The sequence below is a fragment of the Thalassophryne amazonica genome, chromosome 10 (assembly GCF_902500255.1).
Source record: "Thalassophryne amazonica chromosome 10, fThaAma1.1, whole genome shotgun sequence".
In the NCBI taxonomy this organism is placed as follows: Eukaryota; Metazoa; Chordata; class Actinopteri; order Batrachoidiformes; family Batrachoididae; genus Thalassophryne; species Thalassophryne amazonica.
In genome coordinates this window covers 118,159,290-118,177,974 of record NC_047112.1, presented here as the reverse complement: position 1 = coordinate 118,177,974, position 18,685 = coordinate 118,159,290, and the positions used below count along the sequence as shown (strand labels likewise).

At 43.6% G+C, this 18,685-nt stretch overlaps 1 protein-coding gene and 1 long non-coding RNA gene across 4 annotated transcripts in view; one reads left to right on the top strand and one right to left on the bottom strand.

Annotated features, from left to right (window-relative positions):
* Nucleotides 1-6,570: 6,570 nt before the first annotated feature.
* Nucleotides 6,571-12,728, top strand: LOC117519410. The gene is made up of 3 exons (XR_004563281.1): nucleotides 6,571-6,582; nucleotides 9,166-9,172; nucleotides 12,040-12,728. It is a non-coding gene; the product is annotated as an uncharacterized LOC117519410 (long non-coding RNA).
* uap1 (UDP-N-acetylglucosamine pyrophosphorylase 1) overlaps nucleotides 11,166-18,685 on the bottom strand; it is a 104,122-nt gene continuing 96,602 nt past the window's right edge. The window contains exons 7-10 of one of the 3 annotated variants that reach the window (XM_034180760.1): nucleotides 14,638-14,826; nucleotides 14,465-14,506; nucleotides 11,776-11,842; nucleotides 11,166-11,697 (exon numbers count right to left, since the gene is read on the bottom strand). In XM_034180760.1, the coding sequence (XP_034036651.1) occupies nucleotides 11,605-11,697; nucleotides 11,776-11,842; nucleotides 14,465-14,506; nucleotides 14,638-14,826 (391 nt within the window). In that variant the 3' untranslated portion in view covers nucleotides 11,166-11,604. The remainder of the gene's footprint in view (nucleotides 11,698-11,775; nucleotides 11,843-14,464; nucleotides 14,507-14,637; nucleotides 14,827-18,685) is intronic. The other 2 variants (XM_034180761.1, XM_034180762.1) reach the window with 2 other exon arrangements.

Below are 18,685 nucleotides of genomic sequence, written 5' to 3'. Positions count from 1 at the left end.
GTCTCGGCCTACTGGCCGAGTGGCAGTGCAGAGTAACCAACCTTCTTGGAGTCCCTGGGAGGGGTACTAGATAGTGCTCTGACTGGGGACTGGCTGTTATGTGCGCCATAGTTTTGGCATAACATAACAAAATGCTTGCACTCACTCATCATTGGTGCAGTGGACATGTGGGCACCTGGAACAACCTCCACAACTTTGATGCCAGCAACTAGCACTTGGTTTAGGATCTTTTCAAACCCAAAAGCCTCCATCCTGATTGATTTTCCACCGACCATCCTCTTGTCTGCAAAGACAACATCCAGGATCTCCTTGGAATGGTAGCCTGTAATGGTGTAGGTACAGGACTTTGTGTTCCACCCAGGGCTGTCCATGTGCCCAACTGATGAGAAATTGATAAGTAATGAGAAAAAAACCATGCAGATATGGAATACACAAGTAATCTAAAACTACAACCACCATTTGCAAAAAAATATATTATTATTATTTTTATCTTTTGGCTCTTGTATAACATGTTTTAGAGCTCTGTATATCTGCCAGTGGACTTGTGAGTAGCTTGCGAGAGCCGACATTCGAAACCAATCTCAAGTCTCCTGGGAGACATGCCTTATTTATTTGACATTTCACCCTACAAGCCACGCCTTCCAAGCCTCTACCTCTCCAGTGCAACATCCTTGGTGCATAAAACGGACGACCTGGAATTACATCTTACTGGTATTCGTAATGATCATGACTGCTGTCTTTTGGTTATCACTGAAACTTCCTGTTCACCCAGGAATACCTGATGCTAGCATGGAGCCAGCAGGCCGCACTTTGCTTCGCTGTGATAGGACTAAAGACTCTGGTAAGAACAGAGAAGGGGGGGCTCTGTATCTATGTGCATGACTGCTGGTGTAATAATGGGACTATTCTAGATGAGCACTGCTCACCAGACCTCGAGGACACCTCTGTAAGATGTCGGCCTTTTTTCCTACCGAGAGAATTGACTGTTGTGATCATCACGGCTGTTTATATTCCTCCCGACGCAAATGTAATCACGCCGCTGTCCCTCTTACTGAACACCATAAACGAGCAGCAGCGGGTCCACCCAGACGGTGTTCACGTAATTACTGGAGATTTTAATAAGGCCAAGTTAAAGTCTGTACTGCCGAAGTTTTACCAGCATGTCGAGTGTGCTACAAGAGGGGAGAATACGCTTGACCATGTTTATTCCAACATAAGGCACGCTTACAGAGCCATACCCCTCCCTCACCTGGGACAGTCAGATCATGTTTCCCTCCTGCTCCCCCCAGCCTACACCCCCTTCAGACACAACATGAGGGCCACCATTAAAACTGTTACAGCTTGGCCTGAAGATGCACTTTGCAGGCTTCAGGACTGCTTTGAGCAGACAAACTGGGACCTATTTGAGGATGAGGAACTGGGCACCTTCACAAGAATGGTGCTGGACTATATCAAGTCATGCATGGGGACTGTGACTGTGGACAAAAACATCAAGGTTTTCCCAAACCAGAAACCGTGGATGACCAGCCAGGTCCTCACTCTCCTCAAAGGTCAGGACGCGGCTTTCAGGACAGGTGAACGGGACCTCTACAGCGCTGCTCAAGCTGACCTAAAAAGAGGAATAAAAACAGCCAAGGCAGACCATAAGATGCACATTGAGTCCTACTTGTTCGGCAATAATACTCGGGACATAAAAGACATTACAAACTTCAGGGGCTGTGGTGCATCATCAGGAGACCTGAGTGCGCTGCTAGCAGAAGAGCTAAACTGCTTTTTGCTGGCTTTGAAAGACCCCAGCAGCACTCATCTTCTCCATCTCTGCACACCCACCCACCAGGCTCCTGCACCTCACCATTCAGTGTTCAGGAGCCTGATGTCAGAAGGGTGCTGTTGTCAGTGAATTTGACTGAAACAGCAGGACCTCGTGGCCGGGACGACGGTGGGGATCGAACCCAGGCGGCTCGCACAAAAGACCGTTCCTCTACCAGGTCAGCCAAAGGGGAACTCCCCGTTAGCCAAGCTAGCGGGAACATCTTTTCAATTGGGACTCGGGACTTTCATCCCGCTACACATCTCCCCACATTTTTGACTTCGTCCCGAAGTCACAGGTGCATGTTAGCATACTCTGTGATCCACATCCTGTTCGTGACGCCAGGTTGAAGCAGCAGGACCTTCGTGGCCGGGACAACGGTGGGGATCGAACCCACGCAGCTCGCACAAAAGACCGTTCCTCTACCAGGTCAGCCAAAGGGAAACTCCCCATTAGCCAAGCTAGCGGGAACGTTTTTTTCAATTGGGACCCGGGACTTTCATCCCGCTACACCAGGAAAGCTGCTGGTCCAGATGGAGTACCAGGGAAGGTGCTTAGAGCGTGTGCTAATCAATCAATCAATCAATCAATCAATTTTATTTATATAGCGCCAAATCAAAACAAACAGTTGCCCCAAGGCGCTTTATATTGTAAGGCAAGGCCATACAGTAATTACGTAAAAACCCCAACGGTCAAAATGACCCCCTGTGAGCAAGCACTTGGCGACAGTGGGAAGGAAAAACTCCCTTTTAACAGGAAGAAACCTCCAGCAGAACCAGGCTCAGGGAGGGGCAGTCTTCTGCTGGGACTGGTTGGGGCTGAGGGAGAGAACCAGGAAAAAGACATGCTGTGGAGGGGAGCAGAGATCGATCACTAATGATTAAAGGCAGAGTGGTGCATACAGAGCAAAAAGAGAAAGAAACAGTGCATCATGGGAACCCCCCAGCAGTCTACGTCTATAGCAGTATAACTAAGGGATGGTTCAGGGTCACCTGATCCAGCCCTAACTATAAGCTTTAGCAAAAAGGAAAGTTTTAAGCCTAATCTTAAAAGTAGAGAGGGTGATCTGAATTGGGAGCTGGTTCCACAGGAGAGGAGCCTGAAAGCTGAAGGCTCTGCCTCCCATTCTACTCTTACAAACCCTAGGAACTACAAGTAAGCCTGCAGTCTGAGAGCGAAGCGCTCTATTGGGGTGATATGGTACTATGAGGTCCCTAAGATAAGATGGGACCTGATTATTCAAAACCTTATAAGTAAGAAGAAGAATTTTAAATTCTATTCTAGAGTTAACAGGAAGCCAATGAAGAGAGGCCAATATGGGTGAGATATGCTCTCTCCTTCTAGTCCCTGTCAGTACTCTAGCTGCAGCATTTTGAATTAACTGAAGGCTTTTCAGGGAACTTTTAGGACAACCTGATAATAATGAATTACAATAGTCCAGCCTAGAGGAAATAAATGCATGAATTAGTTTTTCAGCATCACTCTGAGACGAGACCTTTCTAATTTTAGAGATATTGCGTAAATGCAAAAAAGCAGTCCTACATATTTGTTTAATATGCGCTTTGAATGACATATCCTGATCAAAAATGACTCCAAGATTTCTCACAGTATTACTAGAGGTCAGGGTAATGCCATCCAGAGTAAGGATCTGGTTAGACACCATGTTTCTAAGATTTGTGGGGCCAAGTACAATAACTTCAGTTTTATCTGAGTTTAAAAGCAGGAAATTAGAGGTCATCCATGTCTTTATGTCTGTAAGACAATCCTGCAGTTTAGCTAACTGGTGTGTGTCCTCTGGCTTCATGGATAGATAAAGCTGGGTATCATCTGCGTAACAATGAAAATTTAAGCAATACCGTCTAATAATACTGCCTAAGGGAAGCATGTATAAAGTGAATAAAATTGGTCCTAGCACAGAACCTTGTGGAACTCCATAATTAACTTTAGTCTGTGAAAAAGATTCCCCATTTACATGAACAAATTGTAATCTATTAGATAAATATGATTCAAACCACCGCAGCGCAGTGCCTTTAATACCTATGGCATGCTCTAATCTCTGTAATAAAATTTTATGGTCAACAGTATCAAAAGCAGCACTGAGGTCTAACAGAACAAGCACAGAGATGAGTCCACTGTCCGAGGCCATAAGAAGATCATTTGTAACCTTCACTAATTCTGTTTCTGTACTATGATGAATTCTAAAACCTGACTGAAACTCTTCAAATAGACCATTCCTCTGCAGATGATCAGTTAGCTGTTTTACAACTACCCTTTCAAGAATCTTTGAGAGAAAAGGAAGGTTGGAGATTGGCCTATAATTAGCTAAGATAGCTGGGTCAAGTGATGGCTTTTTAAGTAATGGTTTAATTACTGCCACCTTAAAAGCCTGTGGTACATAGCCAACTAACAAAGATAGATTGATCATATTTAAGATCGAAGCATTAAATAATGGTAGGGCTTCCTTGAGCAGCCTGGTAGGAATGGGGTCTAATAAACATGTTGATGGTTTGGATGAAGTAACTAATGAAAATAACTCAGACAGAACAATCGGAGAGAAAGAGTCTAACCAAATACCGGCATCACTGAAAGCAGCCAAAGATAACGATACGTCTTTGGGATGGTTATGAGTAATTGTTTCTCTAATAGTTAAAATTTTGTTAGCAAAGAAAGTCATGAAGTCATTACTAGTTAAAGTTAATGGAATACTCAGCTCAATAGAGCTCTGACTCTTTGTCAGCCTGGCTACAGTGCTGAAAAGAAACCTGGGGTTGTTCTTATTTTCTTCAATTAGTGATGAGTAGAAAGATGTCCTAGCTTTACGGAGGGCTTTTTTATAGAGCAACAGACTCTTTTTCCAGGCTAAGTGAAGATCTTCTAAATTAGTGAGACGCCATTTCCTCTCCAACTTACGAGTTATCTGCTTTAAGCTACAAGTTTGTGAGTTATACCACGGAGTCAGGCACTTCTGATTTAAAGCTCTCTTTTTCAGAGGAGCTACAGCATCCAAAGTTGTCTTCAATGAGGATGTAAAACTATTGACGAGATACTCTATCTCCCTTACAGAGTTTAGGTTTTTAGCTCACATACACCTTCACCAGGATTTCCAACCTCTCTCTGGCCCAGGCAGTTATCCCACCCTGACTCAAATCTGCCATAATAATTCCGGTGCCAAAGAAAGCTTGAATGACCACTGTCCAGTGGCTCTTACCCCAGTAATCACCAAGTGTTTTAAGAGACTGATCCTTGAAGATATATCTGCTATTTTGCTCATAATTAGCTTTACATGCTAACAATTTTAAAAGTTATTAAATTGTATAAAATGTATTGTGTTTGTTATTTTGAAAAAGTAACAAATGTTTAGAAATATGTGCACCGTCCGGTTCTAACAAATTAGATACTGTATGGATTGAATAAAGTTGATTTTAGGTTCTGGTGTGATATTTCTGCCATAATGTTATTTCTACCTGGTTCCTTTATGTAAAATTCTGCCCCTGACCAAAAACCAAACCATTGTATTCCTCATTTTGTGTTAATTCAAGGTCACGTTAGAAACCAGGCCTGGGACCCTCACAGACAGTGTCCATCTTGTGAAAGGCCCCTAAAATGAGTCATACGACACTTTTTATACCTTATGGGTGTTAACATGGATGTGGTTTAGTCTCACATTTCTAATGTTACTGGCTCTCACCAACAGGGGGAGCTCTCCCCTGGACACATGATAGAGTAAAACTTAACTTACTTCTCAGAACTTCCAAACAAATAACACAAATACTTAATAGCTAAAACAAAGTATTAGCACAGATATTATCTAACAATGTGTTTGAGATTTATCATGATGCCAAACGAATTAAAATGTGTATGCTTATGCTTTGATGGGTGTTTAATTGATTTATGATGGTTTTGAAATGATACAATATTATATGGTTTGATTAAGGATTGTAATATGTTTTTGTGATGAATTGTACTGACCATGTGTAACTGCTGATGTGTGTTGTCGACTTCCTCTAGGTAAGTCCGGCATTGACCAATTTCAATAAAGTCATTATTTGATGCCGGCATGATGCTTGTGCTATAATATGTTTAAGGATCTGATATTTTGCTAAAGTGCACGTAATGTTTTGGAAATGCTTTGGATGGTTTATCATGCAGTTGGAATAATGTTTCATCATTATAAACTGTTCAAATGTATTACTGTTGTTGACTGAACTTTGATCTTTTTCTGTGGACTCCCTGGAACTGAAACTTTTGACTGTTAAGAGCACAATCAGTTAGCCCCAGACACCACCACACCTCCATACTCTATCTTTCCCCTCCCAATTTCCTGAAGACTGTTGATGTCACACCCCGGTCTTGCCCCGGCCACCAGTTAGAAGATGGTAACACCCCAACTGAACTAAACTGAACTGTATAAAGACTGTGGGTTTCCAGATTTCGGGGTTCTTTGCTGACACACAACCTGTTGGTATTGTTGTTGCGTAATAAAGTGTGTTGCATTGAACCCATCTTGCACTCGGTTGTTGACAGTCTGCTGATCTGTTCTGTTGTATTCTTCAATAAACCCTTTAAGGTCTGTATAAGTGTAAATTGAATTCTGAGTTTTTTGTGTCTCTCATGGTTCACGAACACTTGAGGAACAGTTCCAGGTCCTTTGGAACGTGGGGAAGGGTGTTATCCTCAACATCCTCCAACACATCAAGGATTACATCCCTCCAGAATTCAATTCCCACCAATTCGCTTATCATCAGAACAGATCCACTGAGGATGCCATCGCTGTAGCGCTCCACTCTGCACTCTGGAGCAGCAGCATGTAGACTATAGCTCAGCTTTCAACACCATTATTCCAGACGTACTCATTTCAAAACTGGTCACTCTTGGCCTTCCATCTCTCACATGTGCATGGATTAAGGATTTCCTTACCAACCGGCCCCAGACCGTGAGACTCAGCCCCCACCTCTCCTCTACTCACACGCTGAGTACCGGCTCTCCAGGGCTGTGTGCTGAGCCCTCTCTTGTACTGTCTCTACACTCATGACTGCAGTCCGGCCCACAGCAGCAACCTTATTGTTAAGTTTGCAGATGACACCACTGTGGTCGGACTGATTTCCAAGGGTGATGAGGCAGCTTACAGAGAGGAGGCCCTGAAGTTGGCAACCTGGTGTTCAGACAACAACCTGGCTCTGAACATCAAGAAAACCAAGGAGATCATCGTCGACTTCAGGAAGCACAGGTCCGACCCAGCTCCTCTCTACATCAATGGGGAGTGTGTGGAAAGGACAACACCTTCCGGTTTCTTGGCGTCCTCTTATCTACTGACCTTTCTTCATCAGAAAACATCACTGCAATAACCAAAAAGGCTCAGCAGCGGCTACACGTCCTGAGTGTCCTCAGGAAGCACAACCTAAATTCCACCCTGCTGCTGATGTTCTACCACTCATCCATCGAGAGCCTGTTGTCATACTGCGTCAGGGAGTGGTGTGGCAGCTGCACCGTGGCAGATGAGCGGCTCCAGAGAGTTGTAAGGGCAGCACAGAAGATCACTGGCTGCCCTCTCCCCTCTTTGAGGGACATCTACACCTCCCGCTGCCTCAGCAGAGCCAAAAACTTCATAAAGGACAGTTCTCACCCCTGCCATAAACGTTTTGAGTTGTTACCCTCAGGGAGGCCCCACAGGTCCCTGAAGACAAGGACAAATAGATTTAATAACAGCTTTTTCCCTTGTGCAATAATCACCTTGAACTCTGACACACATTGACTGATCTTTTCTGCCTTATTGGACTTGTGCATTATTTAAGTTTATGCATTATCTGATTTTATTTATTACTGACAAATTTGATGTGTTTTTTATACTTTTTATATTATGTTGGCACTGACTGAGCTTCAGTCTCACTGTACTTTTGTATAAGTGACAATAAAAGGCATTCAATTCAGTACAGAGGTATCTGAAATGAGAAATGTAGCTGCAGTGACAACTTCCTTCCCCTTGTATTTTTCCAACACTCTTGCATGTTGTGTTTCCCAGAAGTTCATGAGTCCAGAGTGGACTGCATGTCTGCTAAACTGGTGAAAGGCACTATGGGAGACCATCATACCAGCAAACTGGGCCATCGGGGCAACCTTCCTAAAATTATTACCAGACAATGTTATGGCTGAGCTGATGTGGAAGTCCCAGAGCAGAACTTTCCTCCCTCTCATCAGGGCTGTGAATACTGTATTGACCTCTTACATCTTATTCTGTCAGGATGCCGTCACATCCACAAAACAAATGGGTTACCATGGACATGAAGACCCGCCTGGTTAAGAAGAAAAAAGCCTTTCTGCAGGGAGATAAGCTTGGGGTGAGGGAGCTGGAGAAAGAGTTCAGGAGGCAAGCTGAGCTTGCTAAAATAAACTACAAGAACAAGGTGGAGCAGAAACTAACTTCTGGGAATGTGAGGGAGGCGTGGCAGGGTTTAAACACCATGATGGGCAGAGCCCCCAAACCTGCAGTGGTTAATTCCACAGACTCCATCTCCTTCACAGAGCATTTAAACATCTTCTCACGGTTCAACAGAAGCAGCACACCAACCACCTGGACCCCTTCAACCCCCAGCTCGCACCTCCAAGCCCTCAATATTGATGAACAGCTGGTGACCTCCATCCTGCAGGCAGCAGGTCCTGACGAGCTCAGAGGCAGGGTGCTCAAAGAAAGTTCCTCTCAGCTGGGTGGGACTCTTGCCAGGCGGTTCCAGCTTCTCCTGGATTCTGGCTCTGTTCCCAAGCAATGGAAGGAATCCATCATGATTCCAATCCCCCCCCCCCCCGCCCAAAAAAACCCCACCTGCTAAGGAACAGAGGGACTACAGACCAGTAGCCTTAGCATCAGTGCTGTAGAAATGTATGGAGAGGGTCGTGTGTAAACACCTTATAAACCCAGTGTGCCTACAAGGCAAAATGAGGTGTGGAAGATGCAAGTCTCACCCTTTTAGAAACCATCACCAAACATCTGGACTCTGCACACCCACACATGAGGATTTTATTCATGGACTTCTCCTGAGCTTTTAACACCGTGAATACAAATAACCTGCTGCGTTGTCTCTCTGACCTTCAGGTTCAACCCACACTGATTTTATGGATTGAGAGTTTTTATTGGATAGACCACAAGTGGTGTTTTTAAATGGTTTTGTGTCCACAAAGCTGGTTTTAAAAACAGGACTCCCACAAGGCTGTGTTCTATCTCCCATTCTCTTCTCTTTACATACCAATTACATCTCCTGCAGCAGTGAAGGAACACCTCTTTTTAAATATGCAGATGATATGGCTCTGGTGGTGCACTTGACTGACACTGATGCTCTGTCCCACTATCAGCTCACAGTCAGCAACTTGGTCCAGACATTTTCTGAACACTCCCTGGAACTGAACATCTCTAAGACCACGGGGGCTGTGCTGTGGGGTCAGAAACAAAACTCCATCTTCACTGTTCAGCCACTCAGCATCCAGGGTCTGATGGTGGAGCAGGTTCAGTCTTTTAATACCTCGGAACAGAGATCGACACCGGCCTGTCCTCAATGCACGGTGACACTGTCAAGAAAAAAGCACAACAGCGTCTCCACCTGCTGAGGAACCTGAGGCCTACACAAAACTGTATGATAGCAATCTCAGGGTGGTAGCTGTAGCCAGGTAGGGGTCAGTGAAGAATTACACAGAGGTCAAACTTTAAAAATGCCCCAATCATGTTGAAAACTATATCACATTACTTTTCTGGTCATAACGATTCCAAAAAGGTAAAGTTTGGACTATCTGAGATGGAGTGTTTTGGAGTTATGGGGTAAAAACAGCAAAAATGGTGACAAAGATCAGTTTCAGTTTGTACTGGGATCAAAGGTTAAAGTTGCTCCAATTTCAGTACAGAATGATGCAAATTATTGGTTGAAATAAAAGGATTAATAAATTGAATATTTTTGACTGTGTTGAATGTTTGGTCTCCAAGGTAAAGGTCAAACAAGGTCAACATCTTTTGGATTTTATGTCATGTGACATATGTTACCCTGTAACATGATAACTAAGCATGACAGATGGTGCAAACTATTCCTTTTTAGAACCCTATTAACCCAAACAATAATTTGCATCATTTCTTTTACTGAATTTTAGCAACTTTAACTTTTGACCCCTGTACAAATTGAAATTGAACTTTGTCACCATTTTTGCTATTTTTCCCCATAACTCCATTATATACTCCATATTATGAGACAAATAATATGATATAGTTTTCAACGTGATTGGAGCATTTTAAAATTTTGACCTCTATGTAATTCTTCATTGACCCCAACCTGGCTACAGCTACCACCCTGGGATGGCTTTCATACATTTTTATATAGGCCATGGTACACTGAGGCTGGATCCTAAATGTCATTTAGTCACCTTCAGTGGTACCGATTAGATCAAAATTGATGAGTGGCTCATGGACTAATAAATCCCTCATTGAATCACTTCTTATTTTCAACATCTCATCCTGGTACAATTTCCTCACTATCAAACAAAGAACTAAACTTCTCCGTATTATATCAGTCAAGTAAATAAAATAACCGATCAGGAAAGGCACCCAGATCACTGAGGACCCCTCAAACCCCCCCTTCACAACCCTGATCACTGAGGACCCCTCAAACCCCCCCTTCACAACCCTGATCACTGAGGACCCCTCAAACCCCCCCTTCACAACCCTGATCACTGAGGACCCCTCAAACCCCCCCTTCACAACCCTGATCACTGAGGACCCCTCAAACCCCCCCTTCACAACCCTGATCACTGAGGACCCCTCAAACCCCCCCTTCATAACCCTGATCACTGAAGACCCCTCAAACCCCCCCTTCACAACCCTGATCACTGAGGACCCCTCAAACCCCCCCTTCACAACCCTGATCACTGAGGACCCCTCAAACCCCCCCTTCACAAACCTGATCACTGAGGACCCCTCAAACCCCCCCTTCATAACCCTGATCACTGAGGACCCCTCAAACCCCCCCTTCACAACCCTGATCACTGAGGACCCCTCAAACCCCCCCTTCATAACCCTGATCACTGAAGACCCCTCAAACCCCCCCTTCACAACCCTGATCACTGAGGACCCCTCAAACCCCCCCTTCACAAACCTGATCACTGAGGACCCCTCAAACCCCCCCTTCATAACCCTGATCACTGAGGACCCCTCAAACCCCCCCTTCATAACCCTGATCACTGAAGACCGCTCAGTGATCAGGGTTGGACCCTTGATATTTGCTTGCAAATGCAGTTTGTTCTCTTTATTTCAACTTTCTTAGCAGAAGGAAGACAAAACATGACTCGACCAGCGATATATTTCAGAAAAGGGACCAGACCAGTGATTGGCACATATTCATTTAATGACCATTAATCACATATCAGAACTCTTTCCATTATTCTTCTAAAAATAGAGAACATATTTATGGTACCTCGATTACATGCAAATAATTTAAACCCAGTCCTTTCTAGCAGAAAAAAAAAAGATTCAGTAGAATACCTGAACATTTCCTTCCATTTGTCAAAAATTTCATAAGATATAAAAATAGATTTTTATCAGGAAGATAAACAGATACTTTTTCCAGTCAGTCTAAAGGGTGTTTGTCCTTCATGCTGTGTTCAAATGCTGCTCACAAAAGTACCAAAAACAAAAGCCTTCATTTTCAACATGATGTTAATGTTGATTAAACACACAAATGCAGCATTTTTATTGCACAGTGATGACATCATAAAAAGACAAGACAAAGGAAGAGGATTCTTTGGCTTGTGTCCCTTCTTGTTCACTAAACACCATTTTTCACCAGCTCATGGATCCCGTTTTCATTGATCACCACCATGAAATAAAACTCTCGGTTCTTCACAAGTTCTTCCAGGCCCTTTGGCAAAGAGACAAAAAAATATGTAACTGTGAAGACAGAAAGATCAAAGGTCAACACTGATTTTGCCATCCTTACCTCTCCCCCATAAGACACCAGGGGGGAGATCTCACATTTGATTGGTAGGTCAGTTCCATCCTTCAAGCTGTGTTAAAGGGAAAGAAAGAAGGAGTGAGTGTGTCTGGAAGCAGAAATCATTAACAGTGCTGCTGTGATGAGAATCCAATCACAAGAATACCCAGTGATTACTCCTCTGACCCTCCAGAACAAAACACATGAATGATAGCTAACATCAGTCATTCAGCGGGCACTTCACCACAGCGCCACAACACCACAACTTAGTGAATTTCTAGATCAGGATTCCAAAGAACAATCACCAAATCAGACAAGAAGGCGTGGCACTAAGCCACCAGACACCCAGCAGGTGAAGCTGACAGAGGAGCAAATGTCGCAGTTTGTACAGGAACACAATCCGAGTAACATTCCGGAATGAGCAGGAAGCAGGACACACAGAGAAAGAAATGCGGCCGCTTATAGTGACACCATATCAATAATGTTCCAGAGTGAGCAGGAAGCAGGAAAAACTGCCAGAGGAAGAAAATGTGGCAGTTTACAGCAACGCAGTCTGAATAAAATTCCAGCAGTAATAATAACATTCAAGAGTGAGCAATAAGCAGGTAAGCTGACAGAGGAAGAAATGCAGCTGTTTACAGTGACACCATATCAATAATGTTCCAGAGTGAACAGGAAGCAGGAAAAACTGCCAGAGGAAGAAATGCAGCTGTTTACAGTGACACTGTATAAATAACAGCCCAGAGTGAGCAGGAAGCACAAAAAGCTGACAAAGGAACAAAACGTGACCATTTACAGTAAACAGTCTGAATTACTTTCCAGGGTGAGCAGGAAGCAGGACAAGCTGATAGAGGAAGAAATGTGATAGTTTACAGTAATATATTCCAGTGGAAGCATGGAAATGTTTAGGAGAGATGCCATTGGAGTTTCTATCCAGATTGTTTAATAAAATCTTGGAAAGTCAGAGGATGCCTGAGGAGTGGTGTGCTGGTTCTATTTTTAAGAACAAGGGTGATGATCATAGTTGCAGTAGCTACAGAGGCATTAAGCTGATCAGCCACAGCATGGGGAAAAAGAGTAGTAGAAGCTAGACTTAGAAAACAGGTGAAGATCTGTGAGCAGTAAAATGGTTTCATGCCGAGAAAGAGCACTACAGATGCAATGTTTGCTCTGAGAATACTAATGGAGAAGTACAAAGAAAGTCAGAAGGAGTTACATTGTGTGTTTGTGGATTTAGAGAGAGCTTATGACAGGATGCCAATAGAAGAGTTGTGGTATTATATGAGGGCGGCTGGAGTGGCAGAGAAGTATGTGAGGGTGATGTAGGACATGTTCAATGATAGTGTGACAGTGGTGAGATGCGCAGTCGGAATGGCAAGATTCATTCAAGGTGAAGGTGGGATTACACCAAGGATCAGCTCTGAGTCCTTTCTTGTTTGCAGTGGTGATGGACAGGGTGACAGATAAGATGAGACAGACGTTTCCATGTTCTATGATGTTTGCAAATGATACTGGGATCTGTAGTGAGAGTAGAGAGCAGGTTGAGTCTAGCCAACAAAACTGGAGATATGCTCTGGAGAACAGGGGAATGAAAGTCAGTAGAAGCAAGACTGAGTACATGTGTGTGAATGAGAGGGAGCCCAGTGGAACAGTGCAGTTACAAGGAGTAGAAGTGGTGAAAGTAAATAAGTTTAAATATTTGGGGTCTATCCAAAGTAATGGAGCGTGTGGAGAGTGTAGAGAGGAGAAGAAGACAGTGTAGGCAGGGTGGAAAAGATGGCAGGAGTAAGAGTGAAGGGGAAAGTTTACAAGACAGTAGTGAGACCAGCTATGTTGTACAGCTTAGAGACGGTGGCACTAACAAAAAGACAGGAGGCAGAGCTGGAGGTGGCAGAGCTGAAGATGTTGCGATTCTCTTTGGGAGTGACAAGAATGGACACGATTAGGAATGAACATATCAGAGGGACAGCTCAGGTGGGACGGTTTGAAGACAAAGTCAGAGAGGCGAGATTGAGATGGTATGGACATGTGCAGAGGAGGGGCCCAGGGTATATAGGGAGAAGGATGCTGAGGATGGAGCCACCAGGCAGGAGGAGAAGAGGGAGAACAAAGAGAAGGTTCATGGATGTGCTGAGGGAGGACATGCAGGTGGTTGGTGTGACAGAGGAAGATACAGAGGACAGGGTGAGATGGAAACGATTGATCTGCTCTGGCGACCCCTAACGGGAACAGCCGAAAGACAAAGAAGAAGAAGAAGACTGCCGCGTAGTCTGAATAACATTCCAGAGTGAGCAGGAAACAGGTGAGCTGACAGAAAAAGAAATGCAGCCATGTATAGGAACGTTCCTGAATGAACGTTATCAATTCACACGCTCATTTGTTTCATCAGCAGAAGCAAGTATTCATGTCCGGTCCAAGAGCAAAAGCTGCCTTGTTTGAACTATTTCACTCCCATCATGCTCTGCTGCAAAGATGCCACAGACTTCTACCCAGCATGCAGTGTGGTATTAGTAACCACTGAAGGGAGAATGATGTGTACTTGATCTGAGCGGGACTCTGGGAGGACTGAAGTGATCCTCAGTTTTTCCTTCAGACAGTTGTGATGAAGGAAAGAGAATTAGAATGTTACAGTGTTAGTGACAGAGAAAGGCGGAGCCCCGTCACCATGTACTCGGTGCTTCAGGGGGATAATTACTTTGTGCTGCCATCATCTGTGACACTGTCTGCTGCGCCGTCTCTGGAAACATCGCACACAGAGCGAGTGTGAGAAAAAGCCTGACAACACATGGACACAATGTGTGCAGTGCCAGAGGATCAAGGGCCGCGAGGAGCCCGTGGCATGTGCATGTCACATGGAACGTGCATCACCTGGGTATGGCGGGAACCCGTCTGCCGTTCTCATCGATAAAGTGGCCCCCGGCATTTAGGACCCAGCGGTGGTGGAGGGACATGAGAGCGTGTTTGGCTGTAGTGGGCGTGTCCTTCCCCTCCTGACTGTCTGCATTCTTCAGCGGGGAGAACTCATCCTCCCTGAGCACCTCGTACACAGCAAACGTCCTGTAGGGGGCATACAGCACAACATCAGTGTGACAACTCCTGCGTGAATAATGTAAAGAGTTTTAGTCAGTGGTGGGCACAGCTAACCAAAAAGTTTGTTTCGATAACAGCTAATCAGTAGAGAAGCTTGAATCTTCGACTGGACTGGGTTGCTTGACGCGAGGACGTTTCGCTTCAAATCACAGAAGCTTCCTCAGCTAAAATTCTTGCTCTGGAAGTCTGACTTCTGTCTGACTCTTGTAGAGAAGAAGTCTAACTAATCAGCTAACTGAAAAGTTATCTTTTATGAAGCTAAACCGATAAACGACCCAAAAAAATTATCAGAAGCTACAGCTAACCGATAACTTTCAGTATTGTCTCCGGTACACTTGCAAGTGCTAACAAGCTGATTTTGAGTTTTAACACCACGATCACATCTGGTAGCATCAAAGGTGACCATAAACCCAAACAATGAGTCAGCACGTCTGTCTTTGTGCGCCCTGTTCCTGTTTACTACATAGCTTGCAGCAGTGAAGCAGTTGGGAGGAGCTAAGCTCAACTCTACACACACACACACACACACACACACACAAAACCAAGTCATTATTCCTTAAAAGAACACAGCAGTGCCGCCATGAGGCAGAGGTCCTGGAAAATATAGCAGTTTTGACTTATGGTTTTGATTTATAAATCCGGATAGAATAACTCCATTAATGTCAATTCTGTCATTTGTACAAAGTTAAAATATAACACATATCTTTTCATTTTAAATAATGCTCTAATTCTGAAGTTTTGTAACAACAAACAAGACAGATGCCAAAGAGATTATGGGGAAATGAGCCTCTGCTAACACTGATTGGTTGACTCATTCGTTCTTTGTAAAAACCAACACGTTAATGTGAGGTGTGTGTTGGCGTTTACATATAAATGTGCTTTTGTAAAATATGCCCTTTTTATTTGTGTAAAAAAAAAAAAAAAAAAAAAAAAAAGACATCTGCAAAAGCCAAAAAGTCAAGTTGTGAATACTGCCATGAACATTACTGGCCAGTAGATGGCAGTAGAGACCGTGAAATCTTGCCAAAACAAATATTCCAAATAATCCGTGTCTGCTACGTTTAAGATACATGGAATTTAATAAACGCAAACTGAATTTCAGACATCTTACATATTATATTACTCTGGAACAAAGATGACAAACAGTGTTGTAGGACAATAAGCAGGATGTTATAAAGCAAACAGGAATCAATTGCAACTCACAGTGATTCCAATTAAAAATAATGGAGAAGCAACCTGGGCTTCTTCTGGCATTTTTACATAAAACAAACACAATAACAATGTCTATAAACCCAGAGAATCTATTCATGAGAGTTTTAGGCACAATATACAAAGAGTTTAATGCTGTTGTCCGTGTGGAGCCTGATCAGTGTGTCTCAAATGCATTTCTGCTGTTGTGAATGTACTGTAGAGGCAGGATTTTTGAACTATCAAGTGCCCCCCATCTGAACTGTGTGCCCTCTAGTTGAACTAACAGGTGTTCTCCATCTGAACTGCTAAAGATGGATTTCTTTTGAGCTAATAAGTGCCCCATTAGTCTCTCAGACTGTCAAGTACCTTCCAACCTGGTAGCAGAGCTGGCTGACACCCAAGCAGTAATAATAATAATAATTTATTAATTTATATAGCGCCAAATCATGACAAAGTCCCACCAAGGCGCTTCACATAATTCACAACACCACAAATTAATCTAAATTCAAAATTAAAAGCAAGAAAAGCAGTTAAAAGATAAAACACAGTAGAATAAAAAGAAATTACAAAGCAAACACAAACAGATTAAAAAATTAATGATAAGACCGTCTAAAAAAGTGGGTCTTCAGTCTTGATTTAAAAATCTCCACCGTGTCAGACTGCCGAATAACAGCAGGTAGATCATTCCAAAGAGCCGGACCACGGTAGGAAAAGGCTCTATACCCCACAGACTTTTTGTTCATCCTCGGAACACACAGAAGCCCTGCGCCCTGCGAACGCAAAGGCCTCGCAGGTACGTAGGGCTTAACCAAGTCCGCCAAGTAGGAAGGCGCCAGTCCATGAACAATTTTATAAACCAACAATAAAACTTTAAAATCCAATCTGGCAGAAACCGGTAGCCAATGAAGGGATGCCAGAATGGGAGTAATGTGGTCAAACCTTCTACTTTGTGTCAAAATTCTGGCAGCAGCATTCTGCACCAACTGAAGTCCTCGAATGCTAGACTGCGGCAGACCAGAAAATAAAGCATTACAATAATCCAATCTAGAAGAGACAAATGTGTGAATCAGAGTCTCAGCATCAGCCATAGACAGGATGGGGCGAATCTTTGCTATATTTCTCAGATGAAAGAAAGCAGTCCTCGTAATGTCCCAAATGTGGAGGTCAAAGGACAACGTAGGATCAAAGATTACCCCAAGGTTCCTCACTTTGTCAGTATGATGTATAACACATGAACCTAGGCTAAGCGCCAGCTGATCAAATTGGTGCCAATGTCTTGCTGGGCCAAGAACCATCATTTCAGTCTTATCAGAGTTCAAAAGTAGAAAGTTGCTAGACATCCAACTTCTCACTGCTGCAAGACAGTCCTGTAAAGATTTTATGTGGACAGGATTTCCAGCAGCTATCGGCATATACAACTGAGTATCATCAGCATAACAATGAAAAGCAACCCCGAAACGCCGCAAAATGTTCCCAAGGGGTGCCATATACAGGGAAAAAAGCAGGGGACCCAGAACGGATCCCTGTGGAACCCCGAACGTCATGCCCTTAAAGTCAGAGGTAGTGTCACTGCACAAAACACAATGGGAACGACCAGACAGATAAGACGTCAGCCACACAAGAGCAGTTCCAGTAATCCCGAAACAGTTTTCTAGCCTATCAAGTAGAATATGATGATCAACTGTGTCAAACGCAGCACTGAGATCCAACAACACCAATGCTGTAGTAGTATCCAAGTCCATTGCTCGCAGAAGATCATTAACTACTTTAATAAGTGCTGTTTCTGTGGAGTGATGTCTTCTAAAAGCAGACTGCAGTGGCTCAAAAAGGTCATTCTCAGTAAGATAGTCCACAAGCTGCCGTGAAACCACCTTTTCCAGAATTTTAGAGCAGAATGATAGATTTGATCAACTCAATCAATCAACTTTTTTCTTGTATAGCGCCAAATCACAACAAACAGTTGCCCCAAGGCGCTCCACATTGCAAGGCAAGGCCATACAATAATTATGAAACACAGTCTACGTCTAAAGCAACATAACCAAGGGATGGTCCAGGGTCACCCGATCCAGCCCTAACTATAAGCCTTAGCGAAAAGGAAAGTTTTAAGCCTAATCTTAAAAGTAGAGAGGGTATCTGTCTCCCTGATCTGAATTGGGAGCTGGTTCCACAGGAGAGGAGCCTGAAAGCTGAAGGCTCTGCCTCCCATTCTACTCTTACAAACCCTAGGAACTACAAGTAAGCCCGCAGTCTGAGAGCGAAGCGCTCTAATGGGGTAATATGGTACTATGAGGTCCCTAAGATAAGATGGGACCTGATTATTCAAAACCTTATAAGTAAGAAGAAGAATTTTAAATTCTATTCTAGCATTAACAGGAAGCCAATGAAGGGAGGCCAACACGGGTGAGATATGCTCTCTCCTGCTAGTCCCCGTCAGTACTCTAGCTGCAGCATTCTGAACCAACTGAAGGCTTTTTAGGGAACTTTTAGGACAACCTGATAATAATGAATTACAATAGTCCAGCCTAGAGGAAACAAATGCATGAATTAGTTTTTCAGCATCACTCTGAGACAAGACCTTTCTGATTTTAGAGATATTGCGTAAATGCAAAAAGGCAGTCCTACATATTTGTTTAAT